At 33.9% G+C, this 27,601-nt stretch overlaps 1 protein-coding gene across 1 annotated transcript; it reads left to right on the forward strand.

The window, feature by feature from the left end:
• The first annotated feature begins 6,741 nt into the window (after window positions 1-6,741).
• On the forward strand, window positions 6,742-23,621 carry Lipf (lipase F, gastric type). The gene is made up of 10 exons (XM_004858363.4): window positions 6,742-6,941; window positions 10,766-10,878; window positions 11,050-11,167; window positions 11,916-12,114; window positions 13,162-13,271; window positions 16,169-16,305; window positions 17,319-17,465; window positions 18,156-18,227; window positions 18,677-18,748; window positions 21,223-23,621. Exons 2-10 carry the CDS (start codon window positions 10,777-10,779, stop codon window positions 21,457-21,459), a joined length of 1,194 nt encoding a protein of 397 aa, XP_004858420.1. The 5' UTR covers window positions 6,742-6,941; window positions 10,766-10,776; the 3' UTR covers window positions 21,460-23,621.
• The last annotated feature ends 3,980 nt before the right edge of the window (window positions 23,622-27,601 follow it).

Here is a 27,601-nt window from a genome sequence, read left to right on the forward strand (position 1 = left end):
CCAGAGATGTCTTATTCAATATAGGTCTGGAAACATTAGTCAGAACAATTAGACAAGAGAAAGAAATAAAAGGAATAAAGATAGAAAAGGAAGAAGTTTAATTATCATTATTTGTGGATGACATGATACTCTACATAGAAGACCCAAAGAACTCCACCAAAAATCTGCTAGATTTAATGACTAAATTCAATAGCATAGCAGGATACAAAGTGAACACTCAAAAACTTATAGCATTCCTGTACACAAATAACAAACTCACTGAGAAATTAAGGAAGCAACACCTTTCACAACAGCACTGAAAAAAATAAAATACTTATGAATCAATCCCACAAGAGAAGTAAAAGATCTTTACATTGAAAATTATAGTATTCTGGAAAAGGATATCAGAAAATGGAAAGATATCCCTTACTCGTGGTTAGGAAGAACTAACATAGTGAAAATGGCCATACTTCCAAAATTATTATACAGATTTAATGCAATCCCAATCAAAATATTATTAGCATAACTCACAGAAGTAGAGAAATCATTCCTAAAATTCATTTGGAATCAGAAGAGACCTAGAATAGCAAAAACAATTCTGGACAATAAAGGCAAGGCAGGGGATATCACAATTTTTGACTTGAAGTTATACTACAGAGCTACTTGGATGAAAACAGCATGGTCTGACCAAAACAAAAAGCAAACAAACAAACCAAAAAAAACCAAAAAAAAAAACCCCAAAAAAACCAGACCTGAGGATCAATGGAACAGGTTAGAAGATGCAGAAACAACCCCAAACATATTCAACCATCTTATCTTTGACGAAGGGGCCAAACATGTTCACTGGAAGAACGATAGCCTCTTTAATAAATGGTGCTGTAAAAATTGTCTTTCTAGGTGTCAAAGACTAAAATTAGACCCATGTCTCTCTCCATGAGCTAAACTAAAATCAAAACAGATCAAAGATCTAAATAGTAAAGGAGAAACACTAAATCTACTGGAAGAGAATAGGCAGAACTCTTGAGCACATAGGTGCAGGCAAAAACTTCATGGAAAAAACCCAGGCCACATGGGAAATACTACAAAAGAATCAACAACTGAGATCTCATATTATGAAAAAGCTTTTGCACAACAAAAGAAATCACCAACAGAGTGAAAAGACAATCCACACAATAGGAAAAAAATTTAGCCAGTGGTTCCTCAGAAAAAGGACTAATATTTAGAACATATAAAGAATTGAAAAAAATCAGACCCCTCAGATTTAAAGACCCAATCCAAAAATGAGCATCAGAGATGAATACACACTTCTCAGATGAAGAAGTAGAAATGGCAAATAAATACATAGGAAAATGTTCAACATCACTGGTCATTCAAGAGATGCAAATTAACAATGCTGAGATTCCACCTTATCCCAGAAAGAATGGCTGCTATCAAGAAATCAACCAATAACAAATGCTGGAGGGGATTCACGGGAAAAGGAACACTTCTCCACAGTTGTGGGAGTGCAGACTGGTGCAGCTGCCTTGGAAATCAGTGTGAAGATTCCTCAAAAAACTAGGATTAAAGTCCCAATTGACCCAACCCTCCCCCTTCTGGATATCTTCCCCCCCAAATTAAAAGCATCATATCACAGCGATACATGCATGCCTATGTTTATAGTAGCAGAGTTTGTAATAGCTAAGTCTTGGAAACAACTCAAATACCTGTCAATTGATGAATGGATAAAAAAGATTTTTAAAAAATATATAATAGACATTTCTAGGTAAATGGATGCACCTTGAAACCATACTCAAGTGAAATAAATCAAACAGTTATGTGTAAATATCACATTGTCTCTCTGGTATGAGTAACTGAAAGTATAAATAAGGACCAAAATGTATAATAGATTTTGTGAAATAAAAAGAAATATATTATATATTCTTTTAGGATCATGATACACAGTGTATTTACCATTGTTATCCTCTAATTATTTTTGTCATGAAAAATTATTTTTCATAGAACTATTTTTTAAATATTTATTAATGTCTACTTGTATTACATTAAAATAGAAAGATAAAAAAGATGCATTCTGTTTCATTTTTATTTGTTTAAATAGAATTCCATGAGTATAACATGATTAATTTTGCAAATGTATTTGATATACCTTTTAACAATACACTTATCTACAGAAGAGACAAGTATATAGTTTTCTACTGTTCCAGAAGACATCTAAGTTTCAGTGAAGATATATATATATATATATATGCATATATATATATATACGTGTATATATATATATATATATATATGGGAAAGTAAGAGTCTTAAATATGGACAATAATTTCTGACTTTTCTGTTTTGGTTTAGTTTAATGTCATTTCTTTATGACACTGTCCAAAGAAAGAATAAAATTCTTGAATTTTAGGAAAAATAATTCTTTTACCTTTTTCCTTTAAAAACGTTGAGCAATTTCTAATAATCACAAAATTCTTAGAGTATATAACTCGAGGAACAGTACACTAAATATTAAACTCTAAAATCAAGAAAGCTAGAATAGTTTGATAATAAATTAATTCAAATGTATCCCTTTAAATTCTTAGCACCTAGGAGCTTTCTGTCTCCAAGATACAATGTTTTCCATGATACTATTCCAACAGCTCTGTCTCTTAGACAAAGCCTCTTCTTTGAGTCTCCATTTGCCGTCCTTGTGTCAAGAAATCTTTCAAAACTTTTCTTACCCGTGTAGTGGGAGGCCGATCTTACCAAGCTTAGGGTTGAAACTTGCTGACTCTAGGTGGAATCAATGTCCTTATCCCTAGGCCTACAGAATCAGTTCAGAACAATTGGCCAGTCCAAGAGAACAGCCAGCTACCCAGATTGGTCTTTGTCTAGAAATTCTAAAACCCACTTATCTTTCTCTCTTTAAAAAAGTCAACAAAGCAGATCCGGTTTGATTTTCAATAATCTATTTTACTGTTGCTTTGAAGATTAAGAATTAAAATATTGTCCTCTAATCTCAGCCTGTATGTAGAAAGACACCAAAAAATGTTTTTAGGTATGGTTGGCCTACTCTGATATACGTCTGTTACCTTATGCTAGTAGGCAACTGATCTTTTCATCTGGAGTTTATACATTTTAATGTTCACTTTCACTAACAATAATACTATAAATAAAACTCACAAAGACACAACGTTGCTTTTAAGTATGATTGTACAACCTCTTTTTTTCCTTATATTTATTTAGCCTACTCTTCCACAATCCCATGTGCCCAAGTGGTTATGGGAAATTCCAACTGTACCAGGAAAGGTCCTACTACCTGACCCTAAAAATACCAGCAAGTATCAAATCCCTGACCTCATTCATCTTCTGTCTCCATCTTTGTACAGTCAACTGGATTTGATCTAAGAGTACAGTGTGTTTCCGGACATTTATTATTCTGTATTCTTTTTGATATTGCACTATTTCTTCACAATACATTTCTTTATTGTTTATCTCTTTGTACTGTAAAATGTAAATTTATACCGGGCAGGAATCTGGTTTGCTTTTTAAAACACTATTTCTAGTTCCCAGGACAGTGTTGAGTATTTAATAGAAACTCAACAAATATTTGATTAATGGGTGAATAAGGTCTTAAAAATTAGCCATTTTATTCATTATTTTTAAAAGTACCACTTACTGAGTATCTATGCCATACCTGATGCTAAATACATTGTATAAATTATTTCATTTAATTTATAATGACAACTATCTGAGAAGTAGGCATTGTTAGCTCTATTTTACAAATGAAGGAAATAAGAAGGTGAAAATTGATATAAAATCATACAGGTAGTAGGTGGCAGAGCAAATTCTAACCTTAGCCAATTTGACCCCAGAATCTGTGTTTTTGAACATAACTACTCTTCTCCCTCACCAGAATAAAATGATGGAAAATTTACACTGTGTAATGAGTAGCATCTGCTTGTGGATAGGCTGGGGTGCTTTTGTGGATCTTGGTGTTTATTCAGTAAGGTCAGCATAAGCACTACTTAAATACTATTTTGCTTATTTTCCCAACTCTTTACATTTCTAAATTATTTGCTACCACAGTATGTTCATTCAATTAGTCATATGTCCACTCTTTCATCCATCATACAAATTGAGAAGCAAAACAGGTAATATATTTAAAACATTGCAAATTCTAGTACAGTGGCACAGACTAAGACAGGAGAATCAGGGGTAGAATGTGATAACTTTGCTAGGAAATTCAGGGGAGACCCTACTATGAAGGTGACATTTGATGTGACTCTTGAATCTTGAGTAAGAAGCACCAAGCAACAAAAGGAAATTAGGTCACTTATATGACAAATCTAACATGTAGTCAGGCAGACAGATGGTGTTATTATTATACCCTTTACTATACAAACTAAGGCCCTGTGAATAAGTGACTTGTCTAGATCATTCTTCCTGTTCTTGGCTTCTTACAGCCTGATGCAAAGACTTTTTCCACACTAGATTCTTATTCTTATTTGTCCTAACTAAAGCCTCAAAGAATTAAATGCATCATTTGTCAATGTGTGACTTAAATATTTTGCAGTCAATATCTTTTCAATGGAATAATTTGTACAAGTCTTAAATTATATTTTTTTTCTTTCAGCAGGTTATAGGTTTCTAAGACAAATTCCACCTGTTCCCTCTCATATGTGGATGTTAAAATTCATATGCTATGACTAGAGGCTAAGAAGGGCGGAAAGAGGTACCCAAACATAGGCAGAAGAAATAAATTCTAATAATCAGTGATCAGTAGAAGGATTATAGTTCACAAAATTATACATTTTATGAATAACTTGAAGAAAAAAGTTTGATACAGGTACAAAATAATGATAGGGAGATAGAAATGTTTATTATTATTTTATTAGTACATATTTAATCCCCATATTGAAATATCCTACTGAAACCAACATAAATGTACAATATCTGTTAATAAAAGTTTTAAAAAACCTTGTAAGGACATGGAAATTTTAACTTTCTTTGATTTGCTCATTACACACTGTATAAAAATAACAAATTATTACACTGCATCCCATGAATTTATAGAAATAAAATAATTTGAAAACAAATAGTTTTCTATTGCTTTTACCAGAATTTTGTAACATACTTTATCACATTTTTCTTCATATATTTAAATATTCTCTTCTGTGTTATACATCCATGAAAGTAATAACATGATTTTTTGATCTTCATCTGATAGTTTACTAAACATATATATTTGATATAACTATGCTCAAGTGTGTACAGATAATTGTACAACTTTTTTCTTTTTTAACATTTTGTCATCAAATTATTTATTGCCATGTACTTTGTTCCAAACAAACTCTAGGCACTAAAAATAGAATAGTGATTGAACAAATTGCAGTCCCTGAACTTAGGAGTGTGTGTGTGTATCTATACCCAAGTGAGGAGATAGAATGATCTATCAATAAGTCTTAAAATAGAGGTATTCATAGGGCTCTATAGGAGTGTAGGAACAAAGACTCTTAGGCCCATGTTGATGGCTGAAAAACAGTGGCTTGGCTAGGTGGTCTTCCTCAAAGAAGCAATGTCTATACTGAGATCTAAAGAAAAAGAGTCAGAGACAAAAGGGATCATGGGGCAGAGAAAGCACCATGTTTTCTAATGGCTTTCACAAAGAAGTAAGAAACAATTAGCTGTTGGTTGCATTATCTTTTAGTAAGGATCACCAATCTTTCAAAGATTACTATGGTTTTCATTTTTCCAGACTCTTAACTCCAAATCTTCAATTATAGGAAAACACTAAGGGAATACATCCTGCATTCTGTTTCTTAAATTTAGACAATTTCATAAAGAAACGTGGTTGAGCTGGGTCCTATTCCCTAGTGAACTTGATTCAAATTGCACTAAGGTAGCAAAATAATTTCTGGCTATCTTGATCCTTTTGAAACTGCATCTTTTCCTTTCAAAACTCTGGTTATCAATGAAAATCTACAAAAATTGAGTGAAGACAGGATACTGGTATATAAAAATATGTAAATATTCATGGCATTTGATATGCCTGATTTTTCCTAGATTATCCAAACAATGGAATGCTAGTTGGTTATATAGTGGGACTTGGTGGAAAGGTATCAGCTTATAGATCGATATTTCTTCATTTCAACAATGGTTATTTCTTCATTATTTCTACCAGGTATTTAAGTGCCAATAAGCAAATCTAGATTTCTAAAAATAAATTACAAATGATTTTAACAAGTCTAAATATGATTCTATTTTTTTCATTATGAGGTACAGATGCTTGTGGTAGTTATAAAGAATTAACTATATTTTAAACAAAAAATTCAAGTATGTAATTCACATACAAATACATTCACATTGTTCAAACTCTAGTTGATTTTATACAAAGAAAAGGTCATCACTTATCTGTTCTTAAAGGTCACGGGCTCGGTTTTGTGTATTAGCTAGACCATTATGTACAGAGTAAGAGACTCTGGTCGAAGGCCATAATGAAACATTAATCTTCGCTGATCACATGATTTATCTAACCATCTAGTTAGAACAGCTTTTGTGCTGCAGTTTTAACAAGCAAGGGTTGGAGCCTTTTACCATTTTAAGCCTCCTTATCTGAACCAAACTATATAATCATTTATAGTATACATGTGGCTTGTAATTTTTATATAATTAAGCTATCAAGAATCATTTTAATGTTTTCTAAATCTTTTTTAATCATCAAAGCTCCTTTGGCTAATATTTGCATCTCTTAAAAATAAAAGCTGAGAACTTAATATTACATGTGTGAACTTGAATGCATTGTTTGATTTTTAGGTTTGTCTTTTTAATATTAGATGATGTCTAGATATTAAGTCTTTAGGATAATTTAATCAGAAGATGATTAATTTTGTTCATTGTTGAAGGTTTTGTATATAAGAAGTAAATGCACCACTAACCAAAATATTAAGCAGCCGGAAAAACATAATCCTGTTTCAGAGGAGACGGTGAGTATAACTTCTGCTGAGCAAAATTATTTGAATTCTCAGATTCATTCCTTTCTTTAACTCTCCTGTGTCATTTTTTTTAAAAAGCTCATATATTTGTTGTATATACATCTGTAGAAATGAGTCCATTTGAATTATGACTTATTCCTCTTTGTAAATTTTCTTTATGTACCTGAAAGTCTTACTGAATGGTGAATCAGTTTATTGTTGTAATGAGTGCCTTAGGTGAAAGTCTATTGTATGTTATTCTCCATTTTAAGAAACAACAGACCAGTCCTAGGCATAACGTCATATGAATTGGCTGCATTGACATGCTATGTCAAAAAATTTAATGTCACCCAAATCACTCATTTTTATTAAAGACACACTGTTACATCTAATTTCTATCCTAAATAAATTGCCAAACTATTAGATTAGAGGGTCAGATTTAAGTGGGAAGAGTTCTAGTCTGTCTTTACAGTAAGTCAGGCATCAGCTAAATGATAATACAAGCCTTTGTGGAGAAGTTATCAGCAACTGAGAAGTCACCGCTTTGCAAAGAACTACACTTGAGTGCTATGATCTGTGACCTCCAAATATTGCTCATATCATGCAGTAGTCACTCAGTAAGTAGTTATTGGGTGATTTGTTTCAGAAATATTAAAAATGGTTTGATTTAAAACTATCTCCCATATAGTATCCCTTAAAATATTTGAGAACAAATGTTAATTCTCCTTTGAGGCTTTTTTATGAGCTTAATATCTGAAGACTCTTGAACTTACAGTTGGTGATTACAACACAGAAGGCAGTTTACATGTTCTGAGTCTAATGTCAAATATTATCTGTACTGAGAAGCAAGTGATAATTATCACCACAAGATCAGAGAGGTAGAGTCCTATGGTACTGCTCCTTTGAAGAGAGGAAACTCTATAAATTGAAATTTTAAGCAAAATGTAAAACCTAAAAAACAAAAAACACTAGCTCAATTCTAATAATTTTGAGTGTATATTAAATGCTTACTTATTGTCTGAGAAAATGCTGAGCAGTTGCCCCAGGGACCACATGTTGACACACAAGGTTTACGAATTTTTAAATTGGCAAGTCAGTTTAAACTGGAATCTTCTTAGCTTTTATGAGGGATGAGATCTAGTAAGATCTTCAAATAGGATATTTTAAATCTAAAAAAACACATTTGATCACTGGCATGTATTGCTCTCAGCCTGTATTGCCTTATAATTTAAAAAGTCTAACAGTTTTGGAGTGGCATAATTATGTGATCATTTATATAATAGCACTAATTCAGTGAAATTGAAATTATTATTGTTATCTAAGAAGTGAGTGGCTATTTTTCACCTGCAAAATATGCAAAGATTGCTTTAGAAAATCCACTGAATCTTTTTTCAAATAATGATACTGATTTTTCATTTTTGTTGTTAAATATTTGTGAAAAAATATACTAGTCATCCAATACATTGATGATTTATAATTTTCAAGGGTACCTAAGTAATTTCAATGTGATAACATCACAGCAAAAAAATTAAAAGACCAATGACTTTCCTAAAATTATATCCACACATTGCTCCAATTATGGTGACTTTTAAATCCTCAAAATGAATGAATAAATAAATCCACATAATGATTTAACAATAAATATAACAAAATGGTTATAATAAATAATATTTTTTAAAAAACATTATGCTAGGTAAAAATGCATGTTATACTGAGATTGAATCTAGAGGCATAATGTGCATCACACATCCATGCAACTGGCACTCTCAGTTTTGGCTCTCAAAATAAGTTGGTAAAAGTTTTAAATGTAAAGTATAATAAGAATGCTTTGTGGGATAGTTTGAAGATTTTTTTTGCCAATTCAGATTGCTTCAATAAGACTTAAACATAAAGTAGGAAATATTCTTTTTGTTTTAATTCTTTTATTGGTACATTTTAGGTATACAATACATTTACATTTCTCATTGGGAATTGTACCTTTACATGATGTACCTTGGTTCTTATTTTTTCCCCATTCCCTGACCTCCCTTCACCCCTCCACCCTTCCCTATTTACAAAGACTTTGTTTCCATTTTTTCCATTTCTCATCATTTTTCCTTTCCCTTCTTTCCTTTCCGCTACCCCTCCCACTTCCCCTACAGTTTGGACCTTTTCTTCTTATTTCGCATTATCAATTATTCATTCTAATCATTGGTTCATTTTAGGTATACAATATAATGACATTCATCATTGGAAATTTGCACCTTTACATAATCTCTCGTTTCTTATTTTTCCCACTTCCCTTGCCCTCCCTTCTACTCCTCCATCCCTATTTACAAAGACTTTGTTTCCATTTTTCCACTTTCTCGTATTAATTCCATTCCCTTCTTTGCTTTCATCTACCCCTCCCACTTCCCCTTCCCCTTTGCCCCTTTTCTTCCTATTTCACATTTTTCTATCATACCTTTTAATCCTTATTTACACTTTCAGTTTCTCACACTAGAGAAACTATTCGGTATTTACACACGTGTGTCCTATTTATTTCACTTAGGAGTATCACCTCAATGTGCATCCATTTAGCTATAAATGTCTCTAATTTCTCATTCTTTATGGCTGAGTAGTACTCCAATTTATTTAAAAAATCACCATATTTTCTTTGTCCAGTCTCCAGTTGATGTGCATTTGGGCTGTTTCCAAGTTTTAGCTATTACAAATTGTGCTGCTATGAACATGGGTGCACATATATCACTGTAGTATGATTCTTTTAATTCTTTGGGGAAGACACTGAGCAGGGAAATAGCTGAGTCAAATGGGACTTCCAGTCCTAGTTCTTTGAGGTATCTCCATACTGATTTCCACAGTGGTTGCACCAGTCTACACCCTCACCCATTTGTTATTGGTGGATTTCATGATAGCAGCCATTCTTTCTGGAGTGAGGTGGAATCTCAGTGTTGTTTTCATTTGCATCTCTCGAATGACCAGTAATGTTGAACATGCTTTCATATATTTATTTGGTATTTCTACTTCTTTGTCTGAGAAATGTCTGTTCATTTCAGATGCCCATTTTTGGATTGGGTCTTTAAATTTGGGAGGTCTGATCTTTTTAAGTTCTTTGTAGATTTGTGATAGTAGGGCTTTGTCTGAGGAAGAGCAGGTGAAGATTTTTTCCCACATTGTGGATTGTCTCTTCACACTGCTGGTGATTTCTCTTGCTGTGCAGAAGCTTTTTAATATGAAGAGATCCCACTTGTTGATTGCTTGTGCTAGTTCACAGGCAACTGAGGTTTTGTTCATAAAATCTTTTCCTACACCGATGTCTTCAAGAGTTCTACCTAACCTCTGTTCCAGCCGCTTCAGCGTTTCTAATTTAATATTTAGATCTTTAATCCATTTTGATTTTAGTTTAGTGCATAGCGAGAGATATAGGTCTAGTTTTAATCTTGAATCTCCAATTTTTCCAGCACCATTTATTAAAGAGGCTATCTTTCCTCCAGTGAGGGTGTTTGGCTCCTTTATCAAAGATGAGGTGTCTGAGTGTGTCTGGTGTTGTTTCTGCATCTTCTAATCTGTTCCACTGGTCCCCAGGTCTGTTTCTTTGCAAGTACCATGCTGTCTTCATCATAGTAGCTTTGGAGCATAGGAAATATTCTTAAACAAAAAAATAATTTAAAAGAAGGAAAATATGTTAAATATATAGATGAACCTGCTGGCATCCGCATGTCTTAAGTTAGTTGTCCAACAGAATTTAATCAAACTCAAGCCTTTCTCTACTTTGCATGCAAGGAAAATTGTCACAAATGTGAGTATTAGGAAAGTGTAATGGATTAATCCTGCCACCGGTTATTCTTTTGTTTCAGGCAGATCCAAAATGTGGTTGCTCTTAACAGTGACAAGTTTAATATCTGCACTTGGAACTACACATGGTTTCTTGGGAAAAATAGCTGACAGCCCTGAAGTACATATGAATATTGTAAGTTACTGGGCACAGGAGGAGAAAACCCTGTGAAATTAAGAGATAATATTGTGCTTTAGAATCACATTGGGTTTAAACTTTTTAGTAGCCAGTTAAAAATAATAGTATCATCTATTTATTAGATGTATTTAAAAGTCAAAATATAAAGCATTGGGTTTTCCTCATCAGAACCAAATGATTTCCTACTGGGGATACCCATGTGAAGAATATGATGTTGTCACTGAAGATGGTTATATCCTTGGAGTCTACAGAATTCCTTATGGAAAGAAAAATTCAGAGAACAGAGGTATAACCTTTCCTTCCTTTCCCTTTCTTTCTTTTCTCTTCCCTCTCTTCCTTTCTTCTCTTTCCTCCATCCTTCCCTATACTTCTTTCTTGTTGTTTGCCTTCTTTCATTTAAGGATTTAATGCTTGCTTATTCTGGAAATGGAACAACAATAAGCCGTATTTCCAACTTTAAAGAGATCACCATTAAACCAATGAGATAGATTAATAAACTAATGATTGTTTATTATGCACAGACCATTAAACTGAAAATCCTGAGGAAGGCACCTAACCCTAAGGGGAGTCAAGGAAAGTTGCTCTCAGACATAGTAATTGAGTGAGTTTTAGGGGATCAAGAAGAGCATAGTGGGGTGTGTTGTGGAGGCAATTGAGAATGGGAGGACAGTTGAGGCCCATTTGCCAAATGAAAAACGATCATTTTTGCTAGTCTGGTTGAAATTTTTCTTTTTCTCATTGTTGAAAAATTGTGACATACAAAAAGAATAAAATGTTACCCATTGCCCACCTAGATTAGCACAGTGCTGAACTTTCTGAGAATATATTTTTAATAGCTTTACTGAGGTATAATTGGGATATAATAAACTGATAAACTTTAGTATTTTAGAAACTAGCAAAATGAGAAAAGATAATTCAGGTAAGATATTTAAATATGTTCAACTCAATCAAGCAAATATTTTTCATTCTACTTACATGCTTGTCTTAGAATAAGAAATAAATCTATAAACCTTTTAATCAATTTTCTTCTATAGGCCAGAGACCTGTGGCCTTTTTGCAGCATGGTTTACTTGCATCAGCCACAAACTGGATTGCAAACCTGCCCAACAACAGCCTGGCCTTCATCCTGGCAGATGCTGGTTATGACGTGTGGCTGGGAAACAGCAGGGGAAACACCTGGTCCAGGAGAAATTTGTATTTCTCACCAGACTCAGTTGAATTCTGGGCCTTCAGGTAAAGGGAAGAGTCAATAAAAATGAGCAATTAAAAGTAAACTTTGGGCTCTGAAAGCACACATATTTTTCATTCCTAATCCAGTTCCATTTTAACAAATTACACTCCAAGTAGGAGGAGAAGGAAAGTGTTTTTCAGTCTGATTTGTTCTTGGATTCTTTTGTATTCTTTTGTATCACTCCAAAGATAGTTTTTTCTTCAAACTTTCAATGACCTTAGTACCACTATGAGAGGATCTTGAATATACTTTTCCACATGGGATGTGAAATATATCTGAAGCAAGGAAATTTACTGACCCTGGCAAATTCCAAAAAAACCACGCATGTGGACTCAGGAGAGTGTTGAACCCAGTTGAGGATGGGAGAACAGCAGCTTGCGTCATCATCAAATAACAAAATTCAGACATCATGGAGAGATCATCAAAAGTTTTGTGCCTTATTCCAGGACATTACTGATGGAGACGGAGAGCAGAAGAGAATTCAGCTGATCATGCTGGAGCACAAAAGTTCTAAGAGTTTTCAGGAACTCAAGGTCCTTAATGCAGTGAGGAAGAGGGAGAGTGACCTGAGACATAACTGGAAAGGCTGTTATCAGGCAGTGCAATGAAAAGCCACTGAAAAGTTTAAAACTAGAGTTTTCATTTTCAAAATAACATTCTGATTGTGTAGAATAATATATAGAATATATATATACATATATATATATTGAGAGAGAGAGAGGATTCATATTAAATGGCATTGGAACACAGCATACAATTTTTTAAAATCTGACTTTTCATTTCAGGGATGAAAATAATTCCCAACTACAGCTACTATCTTATTTGAATTAGATTGCAACCACAATTCTGAGCTTCAGAAATGATGTCAGTTGTTTACAAGAAGCCATCCTAAAGGGCATTTGACATTCACTAATGGTTCATAAGCAGAAATGTTTAGAAAATCTACTTTTCTAAATCTCAGATAGAAATTGTCTTATCTATAAATATGCATGAATTTTAGAAGCTATAGTAAAAATATATTCAGTTTTACTTTGTCATTTTTCTTGTAGCTTTGATGAAATGGCTAAATATGATCTTCCAGCCACAATTGACTTCATTGTAGAGAAAACTGGACAGGAGAAGATTCACTATGTTGGTCATTCTCAAGGTACCACCATTGGTAAGTAAAGGCATCGAGACTAGGTAGTTTAGTTCTTACAGACCCCTTCCCAGTGGTGATGGAGTATAATTGCATTTTTTTCATTTATTATAAAATTTAATGCCCATGGCAACCCAATGATATAGGGACAATTATTATCTCAATTGTACAGAAAGGTAAAAAAGCATAGAGTTGAATAATTTGTCCAAGATAATGTGATTTATTACTAATAGTATCAACAGATACCAGCTCAGGCAATCTGACTCTCAAGTCAGCATCATATAGCCTCTGGATTGAATTTATTTTATGTATTAACCATATTTATGGAGAATAGACCTACCACATATCTAAAGAATACAGTAATAAATAAAATAGATTAATATTTCTACCTTCATACCATTTATACTCTAGTGAGAGAAAGCTGGGAAATAACAAAAATTACAAAGTAAAATATGCACTAAAAATGGTAATGATTTGGAAAAAAGTAAATAGGGAAGGATGTTAGGGAGCATCAGAGAGGTTCAAAGCAATTTTGAATAAGAAACACAAATAAAGATTCTCTGCATAAAGACATAGATGAGGTCAGAGAACAAGTTGTGTATACCTGGCAGACTGATATTCCAGGTAGACAGAATTGCAAGTGCAAACAATCAGAAGCTGGAGCATACCTAATATGTTTAAGGAACTGCAGTAAAGCTATCCCTTGTGTGGATGAATGAGACTGAGAGACAGAGGAGCAAATGAGATGAGATTATGAGAGTTGGGGAGGACAAATTCTTCAGAACACTTTGGCTGTTGTAAAACCATCAGCTTTTATGCAGAGTGAAAAAGGAAACCGTAAAGGAATTTTGAATTTGAATAGAGGTGTTTCATGATCCTTAATGGGGTCCTTTCAGTTGATGAAGGGAAAAAGTACAGAAACAGAGAACTACTTGGAGGACTCCTGCAATAATTCATTCTGGAAATTATGATGACCTGGATTAGGAGCTGATGCCAGCTGATGTGTGGTTAGGGTATTTTGGAGATGGAACCAACAGGATTTTCTTACATATTGAATAAAGAGTATAAGGAAAAAAGGCAACTCAAGGATAATGCCAAGGTTTGTGTCCTGAGCACCAGGGTTTGTGGGATAATGGAAGAGCCACTACAAAGATGGGAAAGGCTATGAGACAAGCTGTTTTGGTAGGGTGAACAAGAGCTCAGTTTTGAAATACTGCTAGGTTCATATTAGAGATTCATATAGCCGTGTCAAGCAGTCAGTTATGTGGACAAATCTGGAGTCCAGGAAGAAGATTGAAGTAAAAATACAAAACAAGTGTCATCAGTACATGAAACAGAATGTAATAACCAAAGCAATAAATTCAATGAGGAAAAAGAAGAGGTCTAAATATAAACCTTGGGCTACACCTTAATTTAGAAGAAGAGAAAGAATCAAGGAAAGAATTTAGGAAATAATAATAATAACAATAATAATACAGTCGTAAAAAGAAAACCAGAAGTATGTGTTGTTCTGAAAGCCAAGGGGAGAAAGTACTTGAAAAAGGAATATATAGTCATTTATGGAAAAGGTTACTGATAAATCAAGTGAAATGAAGTCTGAGAGCTAGCCATTGGATTTAGCAGCTTAGAAGTGATAGGAGACTTCTATAACAGCAGCTGTGGTGGAGAAGTTGGAGTGAAAGTATAATGAAATGAGTTCAAGAGACGACAAGAGAAGTTGTAAAGAAAAGAAAGGTGAGAGCAGGGGGAAATGGGAAGTTGTATGAGAGATATCATGATGTGTTTTTATGCTGATCCTCACTCCTACATGATGCCTCTTCTTCCTACCACAGTTCTAAATAATTGAAATGTCCACAAAGGAACACACATGCAGGAAAGTAGGTGAAAGTCATGGTGGAAGCCTGTAAAATTCCTTCTCCAACTGTGTGTTCATCCCAATGTATTGATTTCAACTGTAGAATTTTAGACTCATAATAACAGGTGTAGTGGAACAGGTAAGGTTCCCAAGAAGATAAAGATGAATTCTCAGGATATTTCTTGAAGAAATACTTTTAGGATAAAGGCAAAAAACAAGACTAGCCAGAAGGAGAAGTTGGCCTAGGAAATAATTCCAGAAAGGCCTCTGTTGGCCCTGTACAATATGGCTTGTCAGAGTCTTTCCTAGTGAGTCCAGTGGGCCAGGCCTTTTTTCTTACTTCCTGACCAGTTGTTAGATGCAGGCTCCCCTGAAAGGGTGCATATAACCTCGGGGAAGCAGATCTCTTCAGTAGAACTAAAGCAGAGCTGGCTCCCAGCTAAGGGTCGGTCACACTCTTCCCTACAGCAAGGATTGAAGAACAGCCTCTGACTCAAAAGGCAACCTGGGGAGGAAAGAATCAATGATACATGGTTATTGTCACCTCAGAGTCCTTTGTAAAAAAGTGGGAAGTTTCTTTAGTGATTAAAATTTACTCCTTTATTTTCCAAATCAGTAAAAAAAAGTAACCATTTTTGGATGAAAAATCTATATTAATCCATGACATAATCCTCTGACTCTTTTAATGGTATATATTGAATGCAGAATACTAGCTTTTCTATAATATCTAGGTATATTAGATTGAGTACATAGGGATATTAAATTATTGAGATGGAACATGATTTCCTTTGGGCCTTATTAAAGTGAGTAGAATTATTCAGCATCAAATAACTATAATCTACTACTTTTTGAGTTATTACACTTTTGAATATTTCCATTCTTCTTTTTCACTAGTGTACATTTTAAAAATTATGATCATCATGCTCATGAATATCTGAGCAAGCAGAAATGCCAATTTCACAGCTTGTCTCTGATGTCACCTTAGCAAGTGCAAGATAATTGCACACTTGTTAAAACACACGTACATGCATCTCTTCTTGACCCGTTCCTTGTTCTGTTTCAGGTTTTATTGCCTTCTCTACCAATCTCAAGTTGGCTAAAAGAATCAAAACCTTTTATGCATTAGCTCCAGTGGCCACTGTGAAGTATACTGAAAGTCTTTTGAAAAAGCTTTCCTATATTCCTACATTTCTCTTCAAGGTATGTGATTCTCTTTAGTTAATTGAATCTAAAATGCATAATTTCCCATGGATTTCAAAGTGATAGAAAGAGAACCAAAATATCTGCTGGACAAACATGTTTGTACCTCAAAATGGAGCTACAGATGCTTATATTACTTGTTTGTAGCACTGACTATATTTGAATCCCCTCTACAGCCTGTGAGATACCGTTGATGTCTTTACTCTTGATTAGCTTTATGTGGGGTCACCAATGGCTATTAGTGTTTCTGCTTCTTCACAGACCTTTCCCTTACCAAGCACTCTACATAGATGTGTCAAGGTGTGCAACTGCATTCTGGTAACAGGAAGTGGGGAACAACTTTCATTTGTAAATCTTTTATTTAAAATCTAAATTGTTGTGATGATGCTGAATGTATTTACTGTTGGATTGATCTAGAACTTACTTTCTACTTATATTTTCTGATAATAAAACAGAAAGTGATTTTTTAAAAAGCCTTGGCCAGGATTCTGGTATCATGCAGTTCTAATCGGTTCAAGTTGCAATTCACTAACTTCATGTTTTCTCATATATGAAATGAGAAAAAGCCTGCTTTCCCCCAAAATAATTGGGAAATATGTCCAGAGGTTTTGCCGAAAATATGACTCAGAATTATTATTTTCTCTCCTGATCTTTCCACAGTTTACTGCTGAAATTGCATGTTGGCACGGAAATATGACAATGTCATGTTGCTCTCTGATTTTACTCCACAACTCATATCACTGCAAATAGATTGTAACTTACTGTGTCTTTTGCTTCCTCTCAGTAACCACTACCATTCTCAATGCAACAATAGACATCCAGTGCTGATATCCACCTTGTGCATTTCACAACTTCATTGTGGAAATTAAATAAAGTATAGGAAGTTCCTATAAATACATACAGAAATAAAAAATATCATCTGCTGAAAGACACCTGCTGAGTAGATTAGATAATTAAGGAGTCTTTTTCCAGCTTGATTGCTGCAGTGTTCTAATGATTCTTTTATTTTTCAGATGATATTTGGTGAGAAAATATTTATGCCACACAACTTCTTTGATCAATTTCTTGCTACTGAAGTGTGCTCCCGTGAAATGATGGATCTTCTCTGCAGTAATGCCTTATTTATCATATGTGGATTTGACAGTAAAAATTTCAACACGGTTTGTATACATTGCAATTTATATTCTGAATCTTTTGATGATTGCATTTAATTATTTTTTCATCACCACTTTGAAGTGGCATTTTAAAAGAACTAGAAGTAGCTTCAGAATTGTGTTCATAGTATCCTGGCAAACCAAAGAGTAATCACAAGTTATTATTCCCATTCTGTTACCTCTTGCTCCCTGCTATCACCTGAATCACTCCTCAAGTAAATAATTACCCTGCAAGGAGCTCAGTACTCACTTGTGACCAACCACACAATTGATGTTGATTTAAATTCTATGATAGAAGGCATAAAACCATATAATTGAGCCAGTATCTCTATAGGGAAGATATTAGGCACTTAAATGTTATTGTATTTTTAATGCTGCTAGTCATTCCCATACATTTTACAAAATATATTTTAGATCTACTATGTAACACCTTGCCCATATTCTTAATCTGCATTAGCACTTGCTTTGAATTGACTAAGGGTTTTAAAACTTATGTGAGAAAGTGCAATATCATAAAGTAATTAAGCATGTGAATTCAAGTCAGCCTAAATTCAAATTCTACTCTATTGTTCATATTCTTCTGGTGAAAGCTGTCCTGAAACACCAGATTGGAATCAAAGAATTCAGATCTTAACTATTTTCCAGAAACCAAATATGTCTAAGTATGCATGTGCATGTTTGTATGCTTGATTCTAGAGTCGCTTGGATGTGTATATATCACATAATCCAGCAGGAACTTCTGTTCAAGACATCCTCCACTGGGCCCAGGTATCATTGCTTCAGTGATGTTAAAACTTATTTTATGGGTCTGAACACTTGAACTTTACCTAAAGCACATTCTTAAAACATTCTGTCAAATGCTTCTGGCAAATAATTTTCTGGCATATGACTATCATATGAAAATAGCTATGCATCCATGTGAATGAAAGTTTATGAAAAAATTTTTTAAAAATAAAGAAAGTTTATAAAAACAGGTGCTTTGGGTAGTAAAGAATGATATTTATAACTTGGGACATGCAAGAAAAATTATTTAATGCAAAGCTGCATTTAAATTTGCATACATACCTTGTCCTACATGATTAATAATTTTTACTTTGAGAAAACTGATTTTAAATAATTGTTTATGTTGAAGATAAACTACTTGGAAATATTTAAATTTTATTTTCACATGCAAGAATAATTTTTATTTCTTTGTGTTTTTAATTATTTTACACTAGGCTGGCAGGTCTGGAAAATTTCAAGCTTTTAACTGGGGAAGCCCATATCTGAACATGTTGCACTTTAATCAGGTAAGCTTCTTAAAATTGAAATTATTTGCATTTTAAAAGACAAAGATATAAAAGGTTAAACAAGAAATTATTCTACTCATATCCCCATTTTTCAAGGAATTGTTGAAGCCTAGTCTCCCACTGTCCCACATTACTGTGTAGCCATGCTCCAGTGCTGTGCTCCTTCCACAACACCACATGTGAAAGACTTACCTCCACTCATTGTTATTGCTCAGACTTGCATTTAACCCTGTTCTCTCCTTTTTGATGTGCAATCAACTGATATAATAAGTTAATCATTCTAACCATACTTAATAGAGCTGTAATCCCTAGTTTTCTCAAACAATTCTCCCTCCTTTGTTGACAGTCAAAGGAGTAATTTCATAGGAACATATTCCTGTACAAAAGAGAAAGAGGGTATGTTGAAGGTCAAGGATGGAAATATTTTTCAGCAGGCACAAGCCTTGTGGGTCAGGCAACCATACCGAACAGTCTTCTCACTTATAGTACAAAGGACCCAGCTTAGGAATTCATCTTATTGGTGGTTAATATGAGTTTGGGCAATAATTTCTGCATCTCTCTACCCAAACTCAAAGTTATGGGCATGATTCAATGAGATATACATCTTTAGCTCAGAGCAAACTCTCATGTTATTTCTAACTAATTTGGAACAAGGAAAGTATGCTACATTGTTCTGTAAACTTTTCTTCTCCCAGATTTTCTATACAAGCAGTAGTAGCTAAACAAGTCTCCTAATTTTCATCTGTTTCTATGACTTGAAATTTAGGAGGGGTTTATATGTTCTTGTAACAACATCCTACACCCCCTTTATTTTATGTCCTTGATGTCTTTAAAGAGGTTTTCAGAATACCATCAAACAAAATTTTTGTTGAAAACTCTTTTTTCCCAACCATCACCTTCCCATAACTCCAAAGCTCAGGCTTGTGGGGTTTTTTGTTTTTTTGGTTTTTGATTTTTTTTGCTTGAATTCTTTTATTGGTACATTTTAGGTATACAATACATTTACCATTATCACTGGGTACTTGTACTTGTACATGATGTATCTTGGTTCTCATTTTTTCCCCATTCCCCATGCTCCCTTCACCCCCTCCACCCTTCCCTATTTACAAAGACTTTGTTTCCATTTTTTCCTTTTCTCATAATTTTTCCTTTCCCCTTCCCCTCCCACTTCCCCTACCCCTTTAGACCTTTTTTTTCCTATTTCAAGTTATCAATTATTCATTTTAATCATTTTAATCCTTATTTACACTCTCAGTTTCTCATACTAGAGAAACTATTCAGTATTTACACATGTGTGTCCTATTTATTTCACTTAAGAGTATCGCCTCAATAGGCTTGTTTTGAACTATCTTACTACTGGGCTCTAATGCTGACAATCAGATGACTTTATTTTAAAGGGCCAAGTGAGATCAGGAGTGCTCTTTCCCTAAGTCCATCTTCCTTCTGACCAAGTCAATAACAGGTCAGGTTGGCCTTGAACTAACTGAAGCAGTGACACTAATTTAAAAGCCAGAGCTGGCATCTGGAAACTCTTTGAATAATGGGATATTAGTAAAAGAATTTTTAGTAAAAGATTTATAATTATAGATATTTTCCAAACTATTTTTGCTAATAAATGAATATGATGGAAAACATTAAAAATGACAGATAATTACATATGATAAACTTTTTCTATGTTGGCTATTTGACAAGTAAGAAGAGAGAAATATTTAACATTTTGGATTAGTGTTCTTTAAAGTATGATGTCTATATGTTGTGAGAAAATTGGAGGTGAGTGATTCCTTTGTTTCTTTTCCTGCATTATGGTTCTCCTTAAAAATCTGTGTGAATGGTGATTTTCTAGAAATATAAAATGGGGCTGATGATACTGTTTCTCAGAATTTAAAGCAATAGTTAGTAAAATCAGGTAGAATTATATAAATACAGTCCTTTAACTAAACCAGTAAACTTATCCAGTGATCATAATGTGAGTCAATACAAAGCTAAAATAAGTAACTTGGAACATTTTGAGATTATACTTCAAAGGGGTGGAATATTATTATACTTCAGAGTAATAGAAACAATCTGCCAATGTTAGAATCTGATCATATCTATTTCTTTCAGCTTGAGTTGATATCTAAGTTTTAAATTTATAAGAATCATTATCTAATGCCTTGCAATTCAAATCATGGTTCAGAACCAACAGCATCAGCCTTCCTCCAAATGTAGAGACTCCAGCTCTTTCCCCATTTAATGAATCAGTCTTCATTTCAATAAGATTCCCAGGTGATTTGACAGGCCCAGTAGAGTGAGAAGCATAGCTCCAAAACATACTGTGTCTAAATTTCTCTACAGATAAAGGTGACTTAGAGCAATCATTGTTAGAATTTACTTGTAAAGCTAAGCTAATTTATATTACAAATCTACCCACAGAATAAATACTGGGTTTAAATTGTGGTTACCTGAACTGTGACTCTTTTTGTTGTGTGTTTTAGAGCACACCTCCCTTCTACAATGTGACAGCCATGAGTGTACCCATTGCAGTGTGGAATGGTGGCAATGACTTGTTGGCAGATCCCCGGGATGTTAATGATTTGCTTCCAAAACTCTCCAATCTCATTTACCACAAAGAGATTCTTCCTTACAATCACTTGGACTTTATCTGGGCAATGAATGCCCCTCAAGAAATTTATAATGAAATTGTTTCTATGATGGCAGAAGACAAAAACTAGCTCTGGATTTGAAGAATTATCCACTTAGTGGAATGCTTAAAGTGCAGTGGGTCTTTCTGTAACTTTGACTTTAGAAATATATTGGCATCAACAAACTTTCTATTTGTCATTTTGAGTTTTTTTTAATTTAAGGAAATTTAATTTTCATTTAGAAATTTCGAAAGGACACATTCCCAGGGATGTGGAACTTACCCTCAAATCTCGTTCCGTTCCATTTCTTTTCTCAATTCAGATAAGATTCTTTTCTGAACTATGAATGCTGCCAAAAGAAAGTCTTGGGGTTAAATATTGACTCCTTTTATACACTCTTGACACTGAGTAACTGCTTTTAATTGTTGTTGATGATTTCTATTGTTACTGAAGCTCGGCCTCTTCAACTGCACAGTGGGGATATTGCTAGCTCTTTTCATGTTCAGCCTCGTGAGAAGGCCCATAGGGATATAAACTGAATTGAGCTTATCTCACTTTCACCTCCCAGAGAGGAGAGTGGAAGGGCAGGTTGTGAAGCAGCTGCAGCCCCAATCTTGACTGAGGAAGTTGAGAAGTAAATGGTATGCTCTATGATGACTACTTACCATCATGCCCTCATTTATTGGACTTCAACCACAAAACAGGCACCAACAAACCAAACTATCTTTAAGTCACTGCCACTATCCTGTCATCCACAGAATCCAGAAACTTTCCCACTGACATATAAAAACAAAGAGTACACCTGACACAAGTTGGTGCAATAAAAAAAAGCTTCAAACTTTCAAAATTTTTAGACAGCATAGCTTTACCTAAAAGACTTTAATAACACACTCAAAATTGTGACCTCATATTTTTAGCAATTAAGCTTTTTTGTTCTCACTTGTCATGCTATGATAGGTTTGATGTATGAAATATAAATGAGGCATAGAACATTTTATATCCAGCTCAATTTGTAAAATATAGAAAATATTTATAAAAATCTGTTTATTTTTATCATATTGTCATGTCCCTCAATCTTTTTAGGAAACCTGAAGCTTTCTTATTTCCTCTAAACTCTCTCCTTAACTTTTAAAGTGGAAATGAAAAACTGCTAAAATAATTTAGAAGTCTTTGTTTTAATATATTAGTGTACATTGTTGGCAGTCTTCACTAACCTCAGTTTCAGTGGATAGTGACAAATATTCATGATGATATAAACAATAAAGGACCCAGATGATTCATATACTCCACCATCTTGGGAAAAGGATAATCATTATATTATTATAACCTCCTTTTCCAGCTAAATGTCTTTCTTTTAGTCTGTATTCAGAAAATAAGGGCAGTTTGAGTTTTGGTCTTTGAACACAGTTTCTGTTTTCTTTGCTCCCACAGCAGCTGTGCTAATATGTGTCATTTGTTAATCTGAACTGTCAACACATTGGCTAGTATTCAAGTTTTTTCCACCCGCTTCCTGTAATCATCCCTTGGGTATCCTCTCATCATGTAAAGCTAAATAATTCCAAATCCAGATTCATGGTCCCCACTTCCCTGAACAAAAACGTGTTGAGCAAATGAACTTCGTGGTCACTGGGGAATGAGACTTTTGGTACACTGCCTCTTCTTTTTAGTGCAGAAAAATTTAACCATCTATCTCTCTAAACATACACATATACATATATGTGTATATATGTTATATAGAGAAATGTATATATAGAGAGAGCCAGACAGACAGAGAGACAGAATAGTTTAATAAACTCCTTTGTACTCATTACTTCGTTTTAGCTACTACCAATACATAGCCAATCTTGTTTCATCTGTACCTCTAGCCACTTCTATTGAAGTGAGTTAACCAGAAACCCCCCAATAGCCTGTGCCTGAACTTTACCCCTTTTCCTCCCAAGATTGCTTGTTCAAAGTGATAAGTTAACCAGCACATAGCTTACCTTGTGGTTAAGAACAAAGGACAGGACATATTATACTGTGCCGCTAACCATAAAGATAGGAATTTCCTGCTGAAGCCCAAAAATTGGATATCAGTCTAGCTTGCAATCTGTTTCTGTACCCCTGTGCTTGCTCAAAGATAAGATCATGACATTCTCTTGTGTGGTTTTTCCCTTTAAACATGGGGCTTCCCTGATTGACAGATACCAAGGAAGACGGGAGCTCAAGCTCATCCTTGGTCACCGGCTATTAAAAAGACTCCTTTAATTTGGACATTTTTGTGGCATGATTTTTTCGCTGAGACAGCTATAACACTATCTTCCCATACTAATTTGAAGCAATTCTCAGACATCACATAGTTCATTCAGAATGGATTTCTAAAACGTAAGTTCTAGTTCTCTTTTTTTAACTTAACAAAACTTTAATATTAAATATCCAGTCAGTGATTAAATGTCTAATTGCCTCATAAATCTCAAAGTGTTTAAATTATAAACCAAATAAACTCTATTATGCCCTTTACTGATATATCTCTTTAGGTCTATAGGTCTAACTTTCCTTTCTCTCTTTTTTCCCCCTGAAATTGTTGTTGTTATTGTAGAAGAAACTATGTCTTTCTTCTTGTGATTTCATACCATTGAGAATTTACCAATTATATTCCAGTAGTATCACTTAGCATTCTTCTCTATCCTTCATATATTTTGGAACTCAGAACTTCTTAACCTCAACACTATAACATTTTGGGCCAGACAACTTTTTACTGCATGTCTGTCCTGGGTACTACAGCATCTCTAGCCACTACCCACTAGATGCTAGTAGTCCTCACACGACCTAAGCTGTAACCATCAAATACATCTCTGAACATTGCCAAATACTCAGTTTGGGAGCAAAACTGCCCACCCTGCCCAGATGCGGACCATTCCTGTAAATTATAACTTTGATCAGATTAAGATTTTAAAATTATATTTCACAGGTCACATGGTGATCTTCCATAGTGGGGCTCATAAGGGATAGCTTCTCTTTTTTGGTGGTCAGATGATATTGTTTTTCAAAGCCCAGATCCAGTAGTTCATCAGAGCTTAGAAAATGTTGACAGTGTAGTAAAATATTTAATATTGTACATTTCAAAAGTACTGAGAGGTTAAATTTCAAATGTTTTCCCCTCAAAAAAAAAGTTCAGTATTTGACTTTGGCTTTAGTCAATTATTCTGTATTGTATTCTTCCTCCTGGTCTGACTTTAAAGTAAGGAGATAAAGAGTCACATAACTCCCAGTGAATATTACTGAATCATGCCTCTTCACCTAGGAATCCATCTTCTAGTCCAAATACTCTTTTCTTCTTCCTGCACAAGGCTAATGTGAATGGCTTTGTTATATTGCCAAATTAAATATTTTTAGAGTTATCTAAATGAAGAAATGTGGGGGCGAAGGGTGCTGGGAATTTTATGAAGCTTGCTTGGACTAATACTAGGAATCTGATTTCCTAAGAACCACAAAGAAAAACTTCAGCTATTATCAACTTCAGTTTACCCAGATATGAAACAAAGAAGTAGTTGAAATAATAGAGGGTAAAAATCTGCTTCTAATATTAACTTAACAATCATAACAATGACATACCAAAGGTTGATATGAATGAAATTGTATTTTTTAGCTACAAAGTAACTGGTTGATGCACAAATGTCAGGCATCATGTAAACAGTGTTGACACCTTTCTGTCTCTGTCTCTGTCTCTCTCTCTCCTCATCTACTGTAACATACTATTGGGGCCCGGGATTTAGCTCAGTGGTTCTGGCGCCTGCCTTGCAAGCGCAAAGTCCCAAGTTCGATCCCCAGTACCAAAAAAAAAAAAAAAGAAAAAAAGAAAAAGTAACATACTATCAATTTCTTCAGCTATAAAAAACTTTTGATGACAAAATTCAGTTTTGAATTATCAAATAAGTTTTAGATATTTCAGATTGCAACCAGGTCCAGAAATCTATACCATTAAAAGGTAAATATGCTGTCTGGTTATATTAAAATTGTTGCAAATATGGCAGTATTTCATTTCTACAGCTTTAAACTTTAACTCTCACACAAAATTAATTCCAAAAGTGCCCAGACATGTAGCAAACAAAGCAAATAATCCTATGAGAGAAACACTTACTGTTATTTAACATGTTTCCTTTTCAAACCCTATTTTAATCAGGGAATTTTACAGGAACCATGCAGTCACCTAGATTTGCCACTAGAGGGAAAAATAGATTTGGAAACTGGTTTTTCTGTCCAGGGACATTTACTCTAGTTAATCAATAGTGCTTGTGATTATTTTACTTAGCATGGTAGCGTCTGTATTAAAGATCATGAAAAAAACTTTAAAAAGGAGAAGAACATCAAAACACCACACACACACACACACACACAAATATACACATATCTCATCAGAAATTAAATCTTAGAGTTCACAGATGGAAGATAGGAAAAACTAGCATTCTGGTGAGAACTTTATATATGGGATAGCAATACCAACAAAAATACCATAAAATAGGTAACATTATATCAATTTTACAAAGTAAAGATCTCATGGAATCAGGATTTGAATTCAGATTCACTTGATTCCAAAGCTCATTTGTCTAGTATTCCACAACAAAAAAATCAAACCTTAATACAAATAAGTCTCTCACATGATCTCATGCTACACAGTACATTTGTTATCTTTGCTATCACTTTTATTTGTTCACTTTGTACAGAAGGTATGTCTTTCATGTTTGTATCATTGCTTCTAGATTTGTAAACTCTGTAAATTCATGGAGCCCATTTTACAGTTTATTATATTTCCTCTTCCATATGTTATAAGCATACACATTGTTTTTTATTGATTCCCATTATTACAAACATATATACTTAATGCCTTATTAAAAATATGCTCATTTCTTTAATATGCCAGATTCTCTTAAACAACACATTTAAATAGCAAACACACTTGGGATGGTCTTAATTATTACAAAATGTACTCCTTGATTTAATACAAATCTTTAATTTCCTGAGTTTTAATTACTTCATCATTGTAATAGTGATTTCTGTTGTAAATTTCTTCTGTAGAGATTTTCAAACATATGAAATTGAGAAAAGAGTATTACCCCAAACTATACATTTTCCAATCCAAATATTTATTAGCATATGATTATTTCAACTCCTCTATATTTTACCATAACCAGGGATAAATTATTTTCAAGCAAACTTCCAGACATATATCATTTCATTAGACATTTTATTATACAGCTTTAAAACATAATGACTTTTAAAACAATCACAATTTACTAACACCACGCGTCAACACCAAACAAAAAAATTCTTGGACATTTTCAAGTATTCCAGCAATGCTCAGATTTGTTATTATCTCATAAATGTGTTTTTTACATTACTTTGCCCAAATCAACACATATAAAATGGCTATTCATTGTATTTGGTTTATAAGTTTAAGGCAAGGTCTAAAATAGCTCTTATTCCTATTTTTCCCCTTATATACTGATTACTTTTATTTCATGTTGATTTCTTTTTGTCAAGAACAATTCTTTTGCTCTAAGGCTATTAGTTGTATCTAATTTATATCACTGTTTTAGATTTAACATTTATCTTTTTTTTTTTTTGGTACTGGGAATCGAACTTGGGACCTTGCACTTGTGAGGAAGTTGGCAGAACCACTGAGCTAAATCCCCGGCCCTTAACATTTACCTTTATGCCACATTCAACCCAATTTATTTAAGTACTATATTTGTAACAAAATTCTACTCCCCACTCCTTATGTCCACCATCTCTTCCCGTGTAATATTAATACTATAAGACTGCCACTTTTCATTCACATATAATAAGAGCTAGAGTGTACAAACTTTAGTTTGGTCACTCATCTCTCCTTTTCTTAATCAAGCATAAGGAGTTTCTCACACTTCTAGTTTTTGATAATCAAGAAGACTTAACTCCTATGTTAGAATTGTTTATTTTTACTTTCTTTTGAAAATTCTCTTTCTATCATGATATGGCAGATCTTTAATTTTAGTAATACTCTTGTCTTAAAGAAGGTGCTACCATTTTCTGAATTTCCATCCTTCTCTCTTACTGAGGTATGCCCTCAAGAATGATTAATGTGTGTTGAAAAGATTTTTCTTCCCAGATTTGTTTTTCAGCCTTCTCAGCCACAGAAGCTGTGGTCACCCCAAGAACACAATCAGAGGGTTTCCGGGGGAAGTATAATGCCTGCTGCATGTCTTGCAAGAGGATA

The sequence above is a fragment of the Heterocephalus glaber genome, unplaced genomic scaffold (assembly GCF_053883595.1).
Source record: "Heterocephalus glaber isolate CG9 unplaced genomic scaffold, H.glaber_assembly_v1.0 deba00001497, whole genome shotgun sequence".
Taxonomy (NCBI): Eukaryota; Metazoa; Chordata; class Mammalia; order Rodentia; family Bathyergidae; genus Heterocephalus; species Heterocephalus glaber.